This window comes from Labeo rohita, chromosome 14 (genome assembly GCF_022985175.1).
Source record: "Labeo rohita strain BAU-BD-2019 chromosome 14, IGBB_LRoh.1.0, whole genome shotgun sequence".
Lineage (NCBI taxonomy): Eukaryota > Metazoa > Chordata > Actinopteri > Cypriniformes > Cyprinidae > Labeo > Labeo rohita.
In genome coordinates this window covers 30029520-30048210 of record NC_066882.1, presented here as the reverse complement: position 1 = coordinate 30048210, position 18691 = coordinate 30029520, and the positions used below count along the sequence as shown (strand labels likewise).

The 18691-nt window shown below is 36.8% G+C and overlaps 1 protein-coding gene across 1 annotated transcript in view; it reads right to left on the bottom strand.

The window, feature by feature from the left end:
- Positions 1 to 18691, bottom strand: part of limch1b (LIM and calponin homology domains 1b) — a 120591-nt gene that overhangs the window by 31859 nt on the left and 70041 nt on the right. Inside the window, exons 8-18 of the mRNA XM_051127476.1 lie at positions 11367 to 11402; positions 10793 to 10919; positions 10551 to 10705; positions 8714 to 9113; positions 6150 to 6380; positions 5961 to 6045; positions 5772 to 5848; positions 5541 to 5625; positions 5005 to 5027; positions 3997 to 4110; positions 2881 to 2973 (exon numbers count right to left, since the gene is read on the bottom strand). Of these exons, the coding sequence (XP_050983433.1) occupies positions 2881 to 2973; positions 3997 to 4110; positions 5005 to 5027; positions 5541 to 5625; positions 5772 to 5848; positions 5961 to 6045; positions 6150 to 6380; positions 8714 to 9113; positions 10551 to 10705; positions 10793 to 10919; positions 11367 to 11402 (1426 nt within the window). The remainder of the gene's footprint in view (positions 1 to 2880; positions 2974 to 3996; positions 4111 to 5004; positions 5028 to 5540; positions 5626 to 5771; positions 5849 to 5960; positions 6046 to 6149; positions 6381 to 8713; positions 9114 to 10550; positions 10706 to 10792; positions 10920 to 11366; positions 11403 to 18691) is intronic.

Below are 18691 nucleotides of genomic sequence, written 5' to 3'. Positions count from 1 at the left end.
GGCTCCACCATGACTCCTACCTCCCTCCTCTCCACCGTGGCCCATCAGCCCACCAGCTCCGCCAGGCTCCCTTGTCCCTCTGGCTCCACCTTGGTCAGTCGTCGATCATTCGTTGCCTCTGGACTCTACTCCTCCAACTACACCTTGTCCCTCTGTCTCTCTCAGGCTCTTTCTTCCCTCAGGTGGGCTGGGCTCTAGGTCCTTGGTCGCTCCGGCTCCACCGCGGCCTTCCGGATTTCCGTCTCCGTCTTGGAGCCATCTGCTCCGCCTTCGCCCTCTGGATCCTTAGCATCATACTGGCTCGTCAGCTCTCCGTCTTGGGCTCCTCTCCCACCTGCTCCGCCGCCGTTGGTCAGCCCCCTGGAGTTGTCAGCCGTTCCTCCACCATTGGCCATCTGGCAATTCTGGCAAAAGCCAGAGGGGCCGGACCATTTTCTTTAACGTGGGCCGGGCAGACTGTATATATATATATATATATAATGCCGCTGTACAATGTGGGCTGGCCAATTGTGTAAACCTATATAAAAAATGAATTATAGTAAATGTACATAGCCTATGTTCGTCCATCGGCCCAGACGAATGGCCCATGTGGCCCACTTGGTTCAAACATTCTAATTAATTTTGCGTGCTCTAGTTGAGTGCAGTGGCTCAAAAGCGCTTGTCAGTGTCGAAATGTTGCAAATAGGCGATCAACGTGTAGAAAACAGGATTTACCATTCACAGAGCTGAGCTGCGTGCCACTTGAATGTGAACTGATGCAATGTAAGCACCTAAACATGACGAGACAATTCAGCAATATTTGCTAACTGTTTACGATATAAAACAAATGTTAAACGACAGACATACATTTTCAGAAATGCGAACTACTACTGGTCTTTTCAAATTTCTTAATGCCATTTATTCTATTCATCACAGCACAGGATAAATGTGATCTCTATCCAGGCTTTCTTCTGTAATTTCACACGTCTAAGAAAATGTTTAAAAAATAAAAACACATAAGCCTAAAATATCATTCTCAAACTTACTCTAGAACATTGTAAATCTGAAGACTTTCACTTTCAAGTGCCGTGATTAGGGAAAGTGACATTAAGCTATAATAAAAATATAATATAATTTGCTATTTCACATTAATTATTTTATATACAAACTGATGGTCAAATGGTCAAACTTTTTATTTATTTTTGAAAGATGGCTGAATGTATATGACCATAAATACAGTAAAAATAATAACATGAAATATTATACTTAAAATAGGGTTTTCTATTAAAGCTATTCTAAAATGTAAATTATTTCTGTGATTAAAGCTGAATATTCAGCATCATAACTTCAGTCTTCAGTGTCAGTAATTATTCTAATATGCTGTTTTGCTGCTTAATTATAATCAGTTATTATTTGTGATCTAGTATTACTAATGGTTCTTATCAATGCTGAAAAGTGTTTAATATTTTGATGGAAACTGTGATACTTTTACAGGGTTATTTTTTATTTATTTATTTATTTTTAATATTACTTTAGACTGAATGGTAACGCATCACATTTTCCATAAAATATGAACCAGCACAACTGTTTTCAACACTGATAATAACCAGAAATGTTTCTTGAGCAGCAAATCAGACCAATAAACCATAAAAACACCATAAAACAGTCCACATTCTGCACTTTATTCCAAATGTTCTAGAGCAAAGTATTGTGTCATATGGACTGATATTATGGTAGGTTTAACATTAGTGATATTAAACTGTCCCTCTAAAAGAGAAGTGTAAAAATTCTTCAAATTGATTTACTATTTGTCATACACACCAGGAAAGACAACTTCTAAAAAAGCATGTCAATCATTCATTAATGTTAATGATAAGAATTAAAAAAGAAAAAAAAATAGCATTTTATTTCTGTATTGTGTTATATGGTTATGGTAGTAAGTGGTGTTAAAAATTGCTCTGTGCATAATGAGCTGGTGGGTTTATGGTGTGGTGTGGACCGGGTGTGGTGGGCTGCTCTGTGTCAGAAAGTCCAGTGTCATTTTTTAGCCCCAGTCCACCACTGCTTCCAAGCAGGTTTTTTTTTGGAGCTGGCTGGAGCTAACCTCTGCAGGAGATCAGCCCTCTAGAACTGAGTTTGGATACCCCTGTACTGAGGAAGCCGCCATCCCTCACACTTCGGACTAGAGAGAAAGGAGCATGTGCAGCCACCGGACCCTTACCTGGACCCCTCCTCTCTGATTCTGAACACTGTCCAGCACAACGAGGACACGAGATACAATGTGTATTTTTGGACAGTCTTCCCCTTGGACACTTTATTCCCTGTTTTGGGACATTTTATGTGTTATTTCTGTTAAATAAATCCTCTCCAAGGTCTGACACCACACCCACTGTGTCTGTTGTTTGCTCTTCCTACCACAGTAATATAAACCAAAACAGACCAAGATTTTAATAATTCAATATTTTTTTCTTTGTGTTGCATATGAAAAATACTTGTTTCAAGTCAGGCTATAACTACAAATGTGAACACAAATATAATTTAAATGCAGATGGCATCACTCTCTTTGACTTTCATCAGCTTGATTTTCACAAACTCATACCATCTAATGGACTGTAATAACGTCAAAGTATATTTGCTTTTCCACAAGGAAATACTAGTGCCAGCTTAGGCAGCTAAAAATAATTCTAAATTTAGACTGTTCAATCATATAACAATCTTTTCAGTGTATAGGTGGCTAAAAGACCAATCATACAAAAGTATGTAAATAAGTTTAAATAAGAAAACCAGTAATTCAGTATGCAAATATTACAATGGTTACATTTTGAATGGTAGTAAATATTCTAACAATGCAAGTCATAGGGAAACTGAAACTACAAGATCAGTGAAGGGAAGAAACCTCACCTCCTCATAATACCGCCTCTCTTCCTCTTCCACTTCTTTCTGTGATTGCTCCCATTCCTGCTTTAACTTCTCCTGTTCACGCTGATATTTCTCCTGTGATCACACACACATGCATTTCATTCATTTAATTGTTGACTAAATGAAAAAGGAATATACCACAATAACAATGATCGTCAGAAACTAAAGCATGCCTTAAACTCTTAAACTCTTGATGAAAAGAATCAAACCATTATTTAAAGCAATAAACGTCTGGGTGGATGTGCCTTTAAATAACAGTGAAAAGCTTTTTTTTTTTTTACATTTCCCCTCATAAACACACTCTCTCTCACACACAGGGGTGTATTTATCTTCAGAAGGGACTCATGTATCATGCTGGGTTCTGGTGTTTTACTGCTTACGATTAATAATAATAATAATAATAATAATAATAATAATAATAATTTTCTTTTTAGAACTTTAATTGCTAAATTGTGCAAACATATTCCCAAATGGATCTCAGATTAGCTCCTCAAAACTATCAAGAAGTACTTCAGCATGAACTAAGTGTCCAAATACTTTTTGGAGTCACTATATTACAGATAGCTGTACTCTAGTTGTGCAAGCTTGAAAAACAGGGTTATAACAGCTAAAACATGCATCCTCTCTTCTTATTAAAAGATTTTGATTTAAGCTTTACTGAGTCGAGAGTAAGTAATTCACTGCATTCCAGTAAACTAGATTACGATTTTCTGTTATTGAGCAGATCTTCTGATAATATCTAGTCAATTTTTAGGAAGTGGAAAACTTAATCATGGATCACAAAGGGACAGTTCAGCCAAAAAAAAAAAAAAAAGAAAATTCTGTCATCATTTACTCACTCTCATAACATTCCAAATGTTCTTTCTTGAAAAGAACACTAAAAGAGTTATTTAGTAGAATATCCAAGCTGCTTGTACTTGGTCTTTCATTGTATTGAAAAAAAAAAAAAGCAACTTAAGCATGAAGCACTATATGCCTGGTTAGTCTATGGTATGGCTGATCTATGAAGCCTAAGCATGCTCAGGTTGTGCACTTGAAGCTCGTCCGATTCTCAATGCTGACTCAGCTGGTGCTTCTGGTTATTCAAGCCATTTGTACCTGAAGCATGCGTTCCTGCTCTTGCTGCCACCTTTCCTGACGCTTGCGCTCTTCCTCAGGGTCCCAAGAAAAGTGTTCACCCCGCTTCACCAGATTCAGCACAGGGGGAGGAACCTAACCGTACCATATGCAATGATACCCACCAACACGCACACGCACCGTACGAGGACGCATCAGACAACACCAAAAACAATGAGGAGGGGAGTGGACAGAGAGACAGTTGATCTATTACCCCTGAAGTAGTCGTGATTACCTGTTCTACTGGAGAAGATGAATGTGAAAAGACAAGAAAAAAATGGGAATTTCTGCTGCTTTACCATCTGGTATAAAATATTCTATTTTTATTTTTTTCATTCATTTAATTTGTTAATTTAGTTTAATTCTGACAACAGATATTCTGCTTACATTTTCTGAAAATGTAAGTGGTGCTTGTGTGTGTAAAGGTTGTGGGTGGTTGTATATTCAAAAACAGATTTAAAAGGTAAAGACGTTACGATGGAATGAATGAACTCCCATGAGCCACTAAAAATGATGAAAATGCTACAAAATAACGTATTTACTAATGCTTTCATTCAATAACCCACCAGTCTGTTTTCTGTTTCCATGATAACAGTGACTCTGGATGGATCATGTTTCAGGATTATGGGTAGCGCAGTATTTCACTGGTGATTTGACAAGTAAGCAATTTCTTTCATAAATAATAGTTAAAATCATGCCTGTGGTTTCTACAGAAGCATATAGTGTTACATAACAAAATCTAAATGGGATTTCCACTTCCAGACCCACTTCCAGACCTTACTGTTGTGTTTTATTCCATTTAGCATAAAGAATTCCAGCATATGTTTTAGGAAGATTTGTACAATTACTTTAATAATGCTAATGCAAAGGAACCTATTTGTAGAAAAAGAATACAAAATACCAGATGAGAAACAGCCAGAAACAAAACTACAAAAAGCCTTTGAGATGAAGTATAAGAGAGATATAAATAGATTTAATTCCTTTACTTACATTTCCAGCTTTTTCAGCCATATCTGGAAAATGAAACAATGTCATTTTTAATGACAACATCCGCTTTCAGTGATTTCATTAGTTATTAATTTTATTAATGTGGTATTTAGTATAAAGTGTGTAAGAGTCTATATATAGAAGTCTAAAGTGTTTAATGTAAGAAAATATTATAAGAAAAAAAAATCTCTGGAGCTTTCCAGTGAGAGAAATAAAATCAGCCGCAGATACAACTATGCGAATACAAAAAAAAAAATTGATGTTAGATACTTGAGACACTGACAAAATTTCTGAATATTTCACATGAAATGTCAATACTGCAACTTTATTTGCCCATTTAGATTATGGAACATTAACATAACAATGAGGGGTTACACCAAAATGATGGCCATAAATTGGCCTGACTAGCAGTCCGTGGGAGACTGGGGCTCTATTGGTGAGCTGTTTACCTGATGGGGTGAAGAAATCTCTGCGCTATTTAGGATTACTGGACAACAGTGTTAACTGAGCACTGATGACTCTTTTTCAGTGCCACTCACCTGGTTTGGTTCTGTATGATTCTGGGTTGGATGGTTCTGATTGATTTTTTGATTTCTGTGGGATCACAGTTGCTAGTTTATTGACCTACAACCAAATCCAAAAAAGCCATGGTCAAATAAACATAACAAATACATTTAATTATTCTAATAATCATTATATGCAAATATAAGTATTTTTGCCTGTGTTATTTTATATAACCACAAATACAACACAGTTCCCTATAGACTAACCTGCACAGAAGAGGTATCAATCTGAATCACGTCCTGTTGAGAGTCACTTATACATGTCTGATCTGTCTGCTCTTGATCTACACATGAACATGATCCATTTCCAAAGCATTTTTTAAAACAAGAATATGAAAGAAAAATGTGCCTTTTGTAAAATGAAGTCGGACATTTATCAAATAAAAGCTAACCAACCTGTAAAAGTCTCTTCAGGTTTTATCTCCAACACTTCTTGGGATATAGCAACATCACCAACCTGTGGGATTGTTCCACCTTCAACCTGTACAACACACAGACCTCTTGAATGCTAAGAATCCACTCATTTTCTATATTCAATGCAAACTCTCCATTCTTTTGCTTGAATGGGTCACAGCACATACTTACCTCTCTGTCTTTCTTGCACCACTCTGGTGTGCATGTGGATGAGAATGTGTGGTCCATGGGCTGAACCCCTGACACATCAGTATCTGTGATGTCTGAGTCTGTGTGCTGGTAAGGAGATGGGAAGAACTGCAGAGAATCTTCTTCTGTCTCTTTGGTTTTCTGTGGTCCTCCCTTCTCAGTGCTGTGGCCGTCGCCCTCCCTTTCTCTATTCACGCACATTATTTCATCCACCTGAGTGAGAGAGAGAGATTCAACATAAAGAGTAAACATTTATTTTCCTTATTTTCTTCAGTATTTTCGATCAGTATCTTGTCTCATATTATTGTAAACATCTTTAAAACAAGGCATATTTACTTGAGTAGCAAAACTGTTTATGATAACGAACAAGCATTTTTATAAGTAGTACTTTTGTTTTAAATCATTTTCACCAACAAGAGATAATAACTTCAGTCATATCAGTAGCCTATTAAAAATGTTTTATTTTACAGATCACCTGATGACTATTACATTGAGAGCACATGACCACTCTGATTCTACTCATTTTATCTTGATGCTGTTTATAATTTCGGACACTTTAAATAAATAAATTAAGGCTGACTACATATAATGCATTTCTATAATGGCATGAGTGACTGAAACTTTTTTATTGTGGTGTGATGCTACATCCACACTGCTAAAACTATACTTTAAAGATGACTGCTGCATGAGCCACTTTGTTATGTTGCCATTTTGTTTCAACATAAGCCCTATATTGCTTTTATTGCTTTTTTTATTGCTTTTTAATTGATTTATGTTTGATATATGCAAAAAAGGTATGAAGCCCGTATTTATAATACATTATAAGGGTATTCCTAAGGCATTATAATGAATGCATAATGCATTATAAAAAAAACGTATAATATGCTGTATCATCTCATGAGTATTCATAAGAACAGTTTTAATGTATTATAATATTTACTTATTTGTGGTTATAGCTTTTAAGAGTATGATGATTTATAACACAATGAACATGTTGCATCCACTTGCATCCATTATACTTCTCATAGCTATAACATATTATAAGTCTCATATTTTGCCATGTTACTTGTGTTACTTTACTTAAAGCAGACAAAGACCACTTATAAGTAATAATAACAACAATAATAATAATAATATATATATTTTTTCTCAAACAGCCATATGATCAGGTATCAGATCAGATGAATGTATAATATGACACATTTTCTTTGAACTATTTTTATTGTAATATCAGTTTGATTATGATGGTAACCTTTAGACAGCTGTTGATAAGTAACTCTGCAACTGATAAATTTGCTAATATGCTTGCTAAATTTATGCTAACACTTTATTTTGATGGTTCCCCAGCAGACAAACTGATTATAAGTAACTTTGCAAGTATGTGAACCTTTTACCTACCTTAACTTTAACCTAAGTCTCCTAATACTCTAATGAGTGTTGCTTATAGTCAATAGACTAAGGGGACCATCAAAATAAAATATAACCTTATATATATATAGAGACATCAGTTGGTATCAGTCGGTATATATATACGGTATATATATACTGTATATATATATATATATATATATACACACACCTAACCACTCACAAGATGTAGATTTAATATGGTGTTCATTGTGTGTTATAAATAATTATGTAAATAATAATGATTATATAGCATATTACAAAGTTTTTTTTTATAATGCATTATGCATTTATTATAATGCCTTAAGAATACCCTTATAACATAACCCTTATATATATATATATATATATATATATATATATATATTTTTTTTTTTTTTTTAAACTACTGTGTTCTATGGGTCAGGATTTGCCATTCAACAGTTCTCGCAAGAAGTCTGCTTAGTAAACATACTGAATAGTGTGTAAACTGTAAACAGGTAGGGAATATTAGGGGTAAAGGAATATGTTTATATGATCATTAGCCCATTATATAAAATAAGTCAATGGAAAGTCCCTGCCATGACAGAAAAAAACAAAACAAAAAACAAAACAAACAAAAAAAAAACTAATGTGTGTGTATGTTTCAAATGGACAGATTTGCTCTGTGTGAGTGTTTTTGTCTTGTATGGACATTCTTTCACAGAAAGAACCCATTCACTAGCACACACACTCACACACAAACACACTCATACCTTCTGAACACTAGCACCTATTCAACACATGCCCACTTTAACTCATTCCAGCCACCAGAGGGCAACATCTGCCACTGTTGATGCAATCTGAAAACACTACACTTCCACAGTTTGGTCCTAGAGAGCAGCAGTCCTGCAGAGTTCAGCACCAAACCTTAGAGAGGGAAAAAGTGGGGGGGACCACAACAACAACAACAACTCACCTGCCTATATCCTTAGTAATCCTGAAGACATTAATTAGCTTGTTCAGGTGTGTTTGATTAGGGTTTAAAGCTGGACTCTGCAGGGCTGCAGTATTTTGAATGTTAATGTGGATACCGTAGCTCAGATTAACCATAAAATATAGATATTGTCTTAAAAAGAAAACACTGCAAAGAGAAATGTTAAATCTTGAGCTGTTTGTACCTTAGCTGTTCTCATTTCAACAATGACACTGCTGTCAGGTTTTGGACCCAGTGAGGGCGCTGTCACATCTCCCACAAATCTATGCTCTGTGCTGTATCCCATCACCCGTGTTTCGATCGTGGATGTAAATTTGGCCAAGGGAAGTGACTGCTTCCTCAGGTACTGCAGTGGGTTTGAGGAATCACTGAAAAAAAAGGGGATGTCTGAAGAGACTGGGAGAGATGAGTGATGAGAGGAGTCAGCCGACACACTCCTCTCCAGCAGCTTAGGGAGTTTGAGGCGTTCAATAATGGCCTCACTGATGGTGAAACGCTGGGCATAACGCTGCAGCACAGAAGCTGCTTCCTCTGGTGTGCGGGCATTCCGGTATGCTTCATGCAGCTCCTGTTCACGACGCTCCCTATTGGACAAAGAGAAATAGTGGTAACGCTTTATAATAACGTTCAGTTGTAAGTCATTGATAAGCAATTAGTTAATTATGAAATAATCATTTATAAAAGATTATAAACATTTATAAAAGATTACTAAGTGATATGCTAACAATTTGTGTATGTTTTGTTAATTCATTTACAAGTAATTTACAAGTAATTAGTTAATAATTAACTAATCATTTACAAAACATGACTATGCATTCATAAACGATTAATAAGTGATATGTTAGTATTTCTATCTATGCTTTGTAGCATTAAGTTATAAATCATTTACAAGTGATGAGATGAACTAATAATTTACAAAACATGACTACAAATGATTAAGTAATATGCTAACGATTTACAAATCTGTCATAAGTTATCTTAAAAAAAATAGCATATCATGAAATAACCAAACAGATCCTTAGTCAATGGTTAATAAGTTACTAGTTAATATATTATTAATCAATTATAAACAATTGAAATGTCAGTCATTGAAATGTTTACCCTCCATTGAAGATCACATCATGAATAAATCATTTACAAATCTTTCTGCATCCCCTAATCTAAAGTGTAAACAATTCATCAGTTGTAAATGTTTTACTCATCATTCGTAGATCTTTCCCCACCAGTGTGTATACCCACACAACCTGTAACTTTTGTAAAGTTTGTAAGTTTGTAAAACATTTACAACTGATGAATAGTTTACACTTTAGATTAGGGGATGCAGAAATATTTGTAAACAATTTATTCATGTGATTACACAACAGGTTTTGAATATTTGTTGTGTGTACTGCAATGTAAGGGCTGACTGGTGAGGGTAAAGATGGTAAACATATGTAGTATTTTAGCGCTGTGGACCTGATTTGATCTTCAGTGGAGGGTAAAACTGGTTCACATTATCACTAGATCCCACACAATCCACACAGAACACAAGTCTGTGCTGATGAGAGAAGGGTTTACACGGTTATTCATTTGACAGCAAATAATTTATTATTATTTAAAAAAGAAAATAGTTTTAGAATAATTGCATTTTGATGCTTTTCAACATATCACTTATTAATCATTTATAAACACATAGTCATGTTTTGTAAATGATTTGTTCATCATTAACTAATTACTTGTAAATTAACTTGTAATTGACTTGTAAATGAATTAAAACATACACAAATTGTTAGCATATCACTTATTAATCATTTGTCAATGTTTTGTAAATATTTCATCATTAACTAATAACTTATAAATGACTTACAACTGAACGTTATTATAAAGTGTTACCGAAATAGTACTATTGTACTGACATTCAGTAATAAACATTTTTGCTTATTTTTTTATTTTGCTTGACCCAGTGACACTTGTACTGTTGGGCTGTAATAAAAAGTGTCAAAAACAAAAGTTGAAAGGGTAGGTGGAAATGGCAGACATACTTCTCTTCCACTATTTCTCGGTATGTCTTGATACTTTTCCTTCTTTGTGATCCTCCATCTCCACTCAACAGTCTCTCCATCATCTTTCTCTCCTCTTCTTTCTTGATCAGATCCTGAGACACACTCCTTCTGCGACTCTTCCATTTGGCCAAGTCCTGAAACACAACATATTACAGACACATTTTAATCCATATGCTGGAGCCAACAAAAAAAAAACAGTACTAGTAACGAAATACACTTACGTCCTGCCAATGGTCTTCTTCCTCTTTTAGCTTGTTGTACTGGTTGTGCATGAGCTCATGTCGAACTTGACTATGGGGCGGCACCATAGAGTCTTCGTCACATCTCATGTCAATCATGCTCACACTCCTGTTAGGAGAGATTTAATCTCATTAAATTACTGGTCATTTATAAAATTGAATAAACTAGTTCACAGCAGTCAACTTTGAAGAGCAAGTGCAATTATTATGAAGCAACCAGTAAAAAGCACGGCCAGTGAGTCAAAGAACATTTAGAAATACATAGGTTGTGCTGCCCATAAGCAATGCATCCAAAGAAAAAAGGCCAAACGTGTACACACTGTATGGTGGAAAACACATTTTTCATTATATAAAAAAATACTGTTTAGCTTTAAATGTACTAAACATACATTCTTAAATGTATGTATCCTAATGTTAGTGTAAATGTTAGTGTACCAAAACAAAGTGATGAATGCACAGCTTGGCACATGCAGATATTAGGCACTGTACTGTATGTGGCAAAAAAAGCACCCCCACAAGCGTGTTTTTTACAGTGCAGTGTGTCAAAGAGACTTACTCTGGATCATCAAACACACTAGATGAGTGGCTAAATCTAAAAAAATGAAAAGACAAGAGAGCACATAGGCAGTGATTTAAGAGGACACTGGTGACCAACAGATAGACCAAAACAATATATATATATACAGCGCTAAAATAAGTATTGAACATGTTACCATTTTTCCTTGTAAATGTATTTCTTAAGGTGCTGTTGACATGAAATTTTCACCAGATGTTGATAACAACCCAAGCAATCCACACATACAAATAAAACAAAACAAATAATTTCAGAAATTAAGTTATGTGTAATAAAATGGAATGATAGGGGGGAAAAGTATTGAACAACTGAAATGTATGTAATACTTTGTATACTTTTGAAGTCAGGTGATTGGCTTGACCATTCTAGCAGCTTTATTTTCTTTTTCTGAAACCAACTGAGAATTTCCTTGGCTGTGTTTGGGATCATTGTCTTGCTGAAATGTCCACCCTTGTCTCCTCTTCATCATCCTGGTACTGTAGATGTTGGGACTGAACCAGCTAATATTATTTTCCACTGACAAAAGGCACGATTGCTTTCTAATTACTGATAGATTTCAGCTGGTGTCTTAGCTTTCCATGCCTTTTTGCACCTCCCTTTCTTCATGTTTAATACTTTTTCCCTGTGTCAATCCATTTTATTACACATTCATTTCTTAATTTCTGAACTTATTTGTTTTGTTTAAGAGAGAGAGAGAGAGAGAGAGAGAGAGAGAGAGACTAACATTCTGTGTAGCTTGTTGAAGGGACCAAATGTAAAATACAAATTTATAAATGGACAAGGGCATAATAGAACAGCCTTGTTATAATTGCACTGTTTATCAAACCCCGTTACCATGCTAACACATATTGTACAGACTCAGATCAAATTCACTGCTTACTGCACTTATCAAAATGTCATAAGGCCTCTTAAAGAAGAGGAAAAAGAACAACAGGCACAAAAACATAGAAGAGTGAGCTGGCCAACACTTTGTGTTTGTCTTAAAGTGATGAGATGTGTGTCAGTGAAAGTGTGGCCTGTGGTCTCACCACAAGAAACACACAGACACTAAAAATACAGGCCACCTAACAAACAAACCAATTACAAAGCCCAGAGTATCCCTCATAAATGTAAATATGGCTTGAGTTTGCTGTAAATCCATCCAGCAGAAGAAACTAAACAAAACAAGAGATTGAGTTGGACAGTAAATTGATTTGTCAAGGGATATTTCTGGAGATAAGTCAGATTTGTCTCATTTTAAATGAATACTAAAAACTGAGATTTAAAAATTTACTTCAGCCAGAAATGTACTGTTACTATAGTAAAATAAATATTCAGCGATATCTTCAAAAAGCTTTTGGATTTTGGCGCAATTTTTCTCTGTATAGTGTTGCCATGGCAACTAGTAAACACCATAAATTTGGTTACCCTAGCATGTGTGGAAATATTTAGCTAGTTTGTGCCCCGTGCACTTCATTATGCCAACGTGGCGGGGCTGTCAGATCATAGCTACAAGGCAATACCTTGAGTGAAACAGACGGTCGTGGGCTATCTGTCCCCCAGCACAGCATCGTCCCTGAAGGCTCCGGCATTGCCCCCCAAGCCGCTGCAGACCACATCAGCGCTGGTAGGCAAGGGGTATATGGCAGCAGGTAAGGCTGGCACTTACTTTTTCCCTACTGAGAAAAAACGGAACACACCTCATCATATGGTGCCCGTCTCTCCTCAGTGCCGTCAGGAGATTAATCTGCCAGCCTTGCCAACCACCGCCCAGGAACTTAGTGGTGCTGGGGGGCACGCCACCCTAATGGAGGTCTCTAGAACAGTTAGCTTGGTTGTCCCCTGCTGGTTCGCCGCTCAGGGCACCGAGCTAGCTGCTCTTCCTACACCAGAGGTCAGTCTTGAGAGACTGATTCACTTAGTAGACTATTTGGTAGCATGGAAGCTTCCGCCAAATGTGTCTCAATGGGTCCTTCATACTGTAGAAAAGGGGCTACTGCATTCAGTTCAGGTCTCCTCCGACCCATTTCAGCGGGATCTTTTCCACTCTGGTGGGTCTCAAACAGGCTCTGGCAATGGAACAAGAAGTAAATACTGTCTTGTGGAAGGAGACCATAGAGGTTCAGTGTTCCAAAGAAAGATGGGGGCTTGCTTCCTATTTTAGACTTGCGTCAGCTGAAATGCTCAGTCATGTGACTGAAGTTCAGGATGCTAACTCTCAAAGCAAGTCATGTCTCAAATCAGGTCTAAGACTGGTTTGTCATGATAGATATGAAGGACGCATACATTCATGTCTCCATCCTTCTCGAACACAGTAAGTTCCTGAGTTTTGCTTTCAGGGGCGATATTTGCCAATATCGGGTTCTTCCTTACGGCATCCTGCACTTTCACGAAGTGTGTGGATGCAGCTCCCGCTTCTCTGTGACACCAGGGCATCCGCATACTGAATTCTATTGATGACTGGTTGATATACCATCACAGAGGACCACTTATGTGTGGGATTCGACCACAATGCAGGCACAGTTGTCTCCTGCTCGGATTGAGTCGATCCTCACTGCAGTCGTGAGAAGGCCGGTCACTCACTGTGAAGCAGTTTCAAAAACTGCTGGGTCTGATGGCAGCTGTGTCCAACGTGATACCTTTTGGCCTGCTGTACATGAGACCCCTACAGTGGTGGTTCAAGACCAAGGGGTTATCTCTGAGGGGAAACCCATTACGCATGATCAAGGTCATGCGGCGATGCCTTCGTGCCTAGACATGTGGAATAAATCTTGGTTCTTAACTCAGGTCCCGGTGCTAGGAGCTCCTTGTTGCTGCGTAACACTAGCAACGGATGTGTCCCTCATCGGCTGGGGAGCGGTCATGAGTTGCTGCTTGGACCGCAGTCTGTGGAGAGGTCCCCATCTCACGTTGCACATCAACTGCCTGGAGATGCTGGCCGTGTTTCTAACATCGAAACACTTCCTCCCATACCTAAGAGATTAGCATGTGTTGGTCCGCACCGACAAGACAGTGGTGGTCTCCACCAGGGAAGTATGCGTTCACGCCCTTTTTACAGGCTGGTGCACCAAATCCTTATGTGGTCCCAGGGGAAACTCCTCTCGCATCCATGGGCAATATGGGAGCAGACATCCTGTTGAGGCTGGGGCCGAGGCCCGGGGAATGGAGGCTTCACCCCGAGGTGGTGAAGAAGATCTGGAGAGTTTTTGGCCAGGCTCAGGTAGACTTGTTTGTGACTCAGAAGGCATCGTACTGAGGATTCTGTTCTGATACAAACACTTCGTCCAAAAAGTGACCTTATTAAAATAGCTTCATGAGTTTATGGAGTTAAAAACAAAACATCAAGGAATAAGTGTCACGGTATGTGTGGAGAGAGAAGGCATGACCAGGAGAGATAACAATTTTAAAACACATTTAATGAATTACAGCGAAAAGGGATATACACAACCAGTATTTAGTGATCAGACCCACCAACACCAACTAAAGACACAGCGGGCTAGAAATACACGGGTAATCAACTCAAAACCAAAAACAGGTGTGCAAATCAATAGGAACACAAGACAAACTAGGTCACAGGACAAAAACAAAACTAAAACAGAACTAAACTGTGACAGATCGCCCCCCTCTGGAAAGGCACGCTATTGCACCAATAGAATTTTTTTTTTTTTTTTTTTTTAAATTGAACAATATTAATTACACAACTCAAATATTTTTAAACATTTCAGGGGGGTTCATGGAAAAAAATAAATAAATGAAATATACAAAATCTTACCATTCTTTAAAAAAGGAAAGAGATTCATATATGGTTTTATACAATTCGCCAAAGGGGTTGATTATCTTTGGATAACTGTTTTAAAGATTCTGTGTATTTTTTACTATTTACTATTAACTATTTACTATTTACTGTTATTCCATTTACTTTTGTGTATATGATATTTACCCACTGTAACAATTTTTACCATCAATGACATCTTTTTCAAAAAACCATAACCTGCATAAACCAACACCTGAAACATATTAAGTGAAAGAATATCAGTATCAATATTTAGCCAGCTGTAAAGATCCTGCCAGAATTGCAATGTGACTGGACAAGAAAAAAATAAATGTTCAAAGAAATCGTAAAAGAAGCTGGATAAACAATGTAAATAATTCTAAACTGAATATCCTTCATTTTATGTAGAATTGGCCATTTAAGATCACTACAATTATTTTTTTTTTTAAATACTTCATTATCAAAATATTTTATTTTGAAGGTGTATTAAAGTCTCCAACAGAAAGTCCATGAACTAAGGCAGAAGTGGGCGAAGGGATGGCGAACATACAGAGTCTGAGGATAGGAGTGGGCAAAAAGATGGCAGTAAAGTAGGGCGGACACAAGACAGGAGTGGAGAAGGGATGTAGAATGGAGCAAGCAGGACCAAAAAAAACACTAAAGAAGGAAGGAGCCAGGGAAAAGCTGGAAGTCACTGAGGGTGGATGAATGACTTGAGGAGGAAGAGCCGATTAGAAGACGCTCCTCGCTGGAAAGAGCAGCCATGGTGGAGGAGGCCTGGGAGGTGGAACCAGAGATTCAAGCTCCTGTGATGACACTAGTGATGGAGACCCAGACTAGGCTGAGCAGACATGTAACCTGGGCGACACTAAGGATTTGGAGGACCCTGATTGAGCAGCAGACTCCAGCGACCCAAGACATGGTTCCGGAAGCCGGAGCAACTGAGGACAAAGGTGAAACCGGAGGGAAAGAGGAGCCTGACAGAACCAGAGGAGTGGAATGCTGAGGATGGTCGATGGCTGACCAAGGTGGAGCCGGTGGGACAAAGGAGCCTGGTGGGATGATGGGCCATAGTAGAGACGAGGGAGCTAAGAGCCAAGCGTAGGGCTTGCACAGACTCGTCGAGTAGTCGAGTGATCGACTACTTCAACCACTAGTCTGTGCTGTCGGAAACAATTAACTACTTGAGCGTGCATTAACCATAAATTAACAGACCCACAAGACTTTCGTTTTGACGCCAAGCAGGGTGTTCTTACTTCAGCCAGCATAGTAAAGAGCTATCGCTACCAGCATGGAGTTCGTCCAGAGATTGTGGTGAGATTCGCCGCTTGAAGTTGAGGGAGGATTTGAAAACACTGTTTGCTGTCTTTATTGAAGTTAATTAAAGTTAGTTAGATATATTTCTCAAATAAACAAACATTTTAGACATTTACATGTGGTAACAAAGCCTTTTAATTTAATAATTTATGTACTGCTCAATACAGCGCCCGTATGTACAAGAATAAAGTTTACCATAAGCTTATACTATTTAAATATCAATAAAATATTTTTCTGTTTTATTTTGATAAACATGACATAATATAATTCACAAATAAATATTAAATAAATATTAAATATAAAATGCACGTCATAGCTGTTTTTCAATCAAATATGATCGATCATATCGACCAATAATAATTATGATCAGTCATATCAACCAATAATAATTCAAGAAAAAACAGTGTGTACATGTAATGTGGAATTAAACAGAGTAATTTAATTCATTATAAGTTTATATGTATAAGTCTAAAGTCCAGTAGCACCACGGCTTGTACGGCTGTCCTTCTTGCATTGTTTCAATATAAAGCCATTTTATTCTTGAACTGGATAATATTGTGGGTTTTTTTTTTTTAGACCACTTGCATTTAATTTAGCCTGTATGTACACTGTAAAAAATAAATATTTGAGAAAACTTAAAAAAAAAAAAAAGGCAACTTGAAGTTTTGATTGTTTTTTAGTTTTCTAAGTAAATATACTTTGTTTAGCCAACATAAATGTGTTCGTTCATGCAATGCTGATTGTCTTATTTTGCGAATAGAAAAAAGTCTTGTCACAGCAACTGAAACAACAATTACTGAGGTAATACATTTTTTTATGCATCATTTCTTTTTAAATTTATAAAATGACAAAATTGTTATAGAAACCTTAATGGATAACTTAGTCTAATATGTAGACAACATTGTCTTTGTTTGTAAAACGTTTTACAAGACTAAGATGTCCAGCAAACAGATATAAACAGGTCTCAAAACTAGCCACACAAACCTTAAGAACGGTTGCAATCAAATAACTAACAATAATGACAAAACAACAACAAAAAGTTTAAATTAGGTCAGAAAACAGCAAAACATTAATCTTGTAACAGTAACTGCATAATTTATTCATGCTGCAATGCATGCTGGAAACTCACAAAGCCTTAACATTTCAACAATATTAAATTCTTTGTTCAGACAACTGTGTTTGAGTTGGAACAACATTTGGGGTAATTTTGTTGGTCTGACAAGGGGTTTTATGTCGTTTCAAGAAAAGAACATTTGTTTGATATTCAAAAAGTTTTGTAAACTGGAAAATATGCATTTGCATTTTTTACAGTGATATACGCTTGTTGACAAGAACTATTTTTATGTCTTTTCCAAACTGGTTGAAGTAAGATTAATTTGTTCATGTTATTACTGTAAAAAAAACTTATACTTATAATTTATAATTATACTATATAGTATAACTGTATTGGCAACACTTTACAATAAGGTTCCATTTGTTAACTACATTAAATGCATTAATTAACATTAACTATTTTAAGAAGACTATATTTCTTAAGACGACTTAGGTTGGTCAGAATAAGTCAGAAAATCATGTTATGGTTTTACCAAGCAGTTTTGTGAAGTTTATTTCAACTATGGAATGCAGGCTTGGTATGGCAATCAGTTTCAGTTCAATCAAAATCGCAGTTTGTACATCTTGTCAAAGTTGCTATGAAAGTCATAGGTGTAAGAGAATATACATAAGATAAGATAAGATAAGATAAGATAAACTTTATTGTCCCGAAGGAAATTCGTATTGGACACACACAGAACATTATAATCTGCCGTTTCATACAAATAACATATTACATTCGTGTGATACATACATACAGTGGCCCATCACTAACCTCACTATATATAGTGAGCAACTAAATTACACCCTACCCATTATCAACACACCTTTATTCAAAAAAATAAAAAATAATAATAATAATAATTATAATTAAAGCTGCAAGCAGCGATGAACGGGCCCTCGCACCCGGGCTCACCGCCGACCAGTGGCTTAAGGGAAACAGCGAACAGTGGGCACTATGCTTTTAACATAGTAAATTTAGGAGGAATATATCAGTCATTTAGATGTGCCAAACTTCCTGCTGCCAGCTGGTGGCGCTATGCCTGTAACTGAATATTGGCATGTAGACGTCTTCAGGTCAGCGCTTTTATCAAACATATGAAGTTTGGTGCAGATTGAACATGGTATGCTTGAGTTAGTGTAAGAC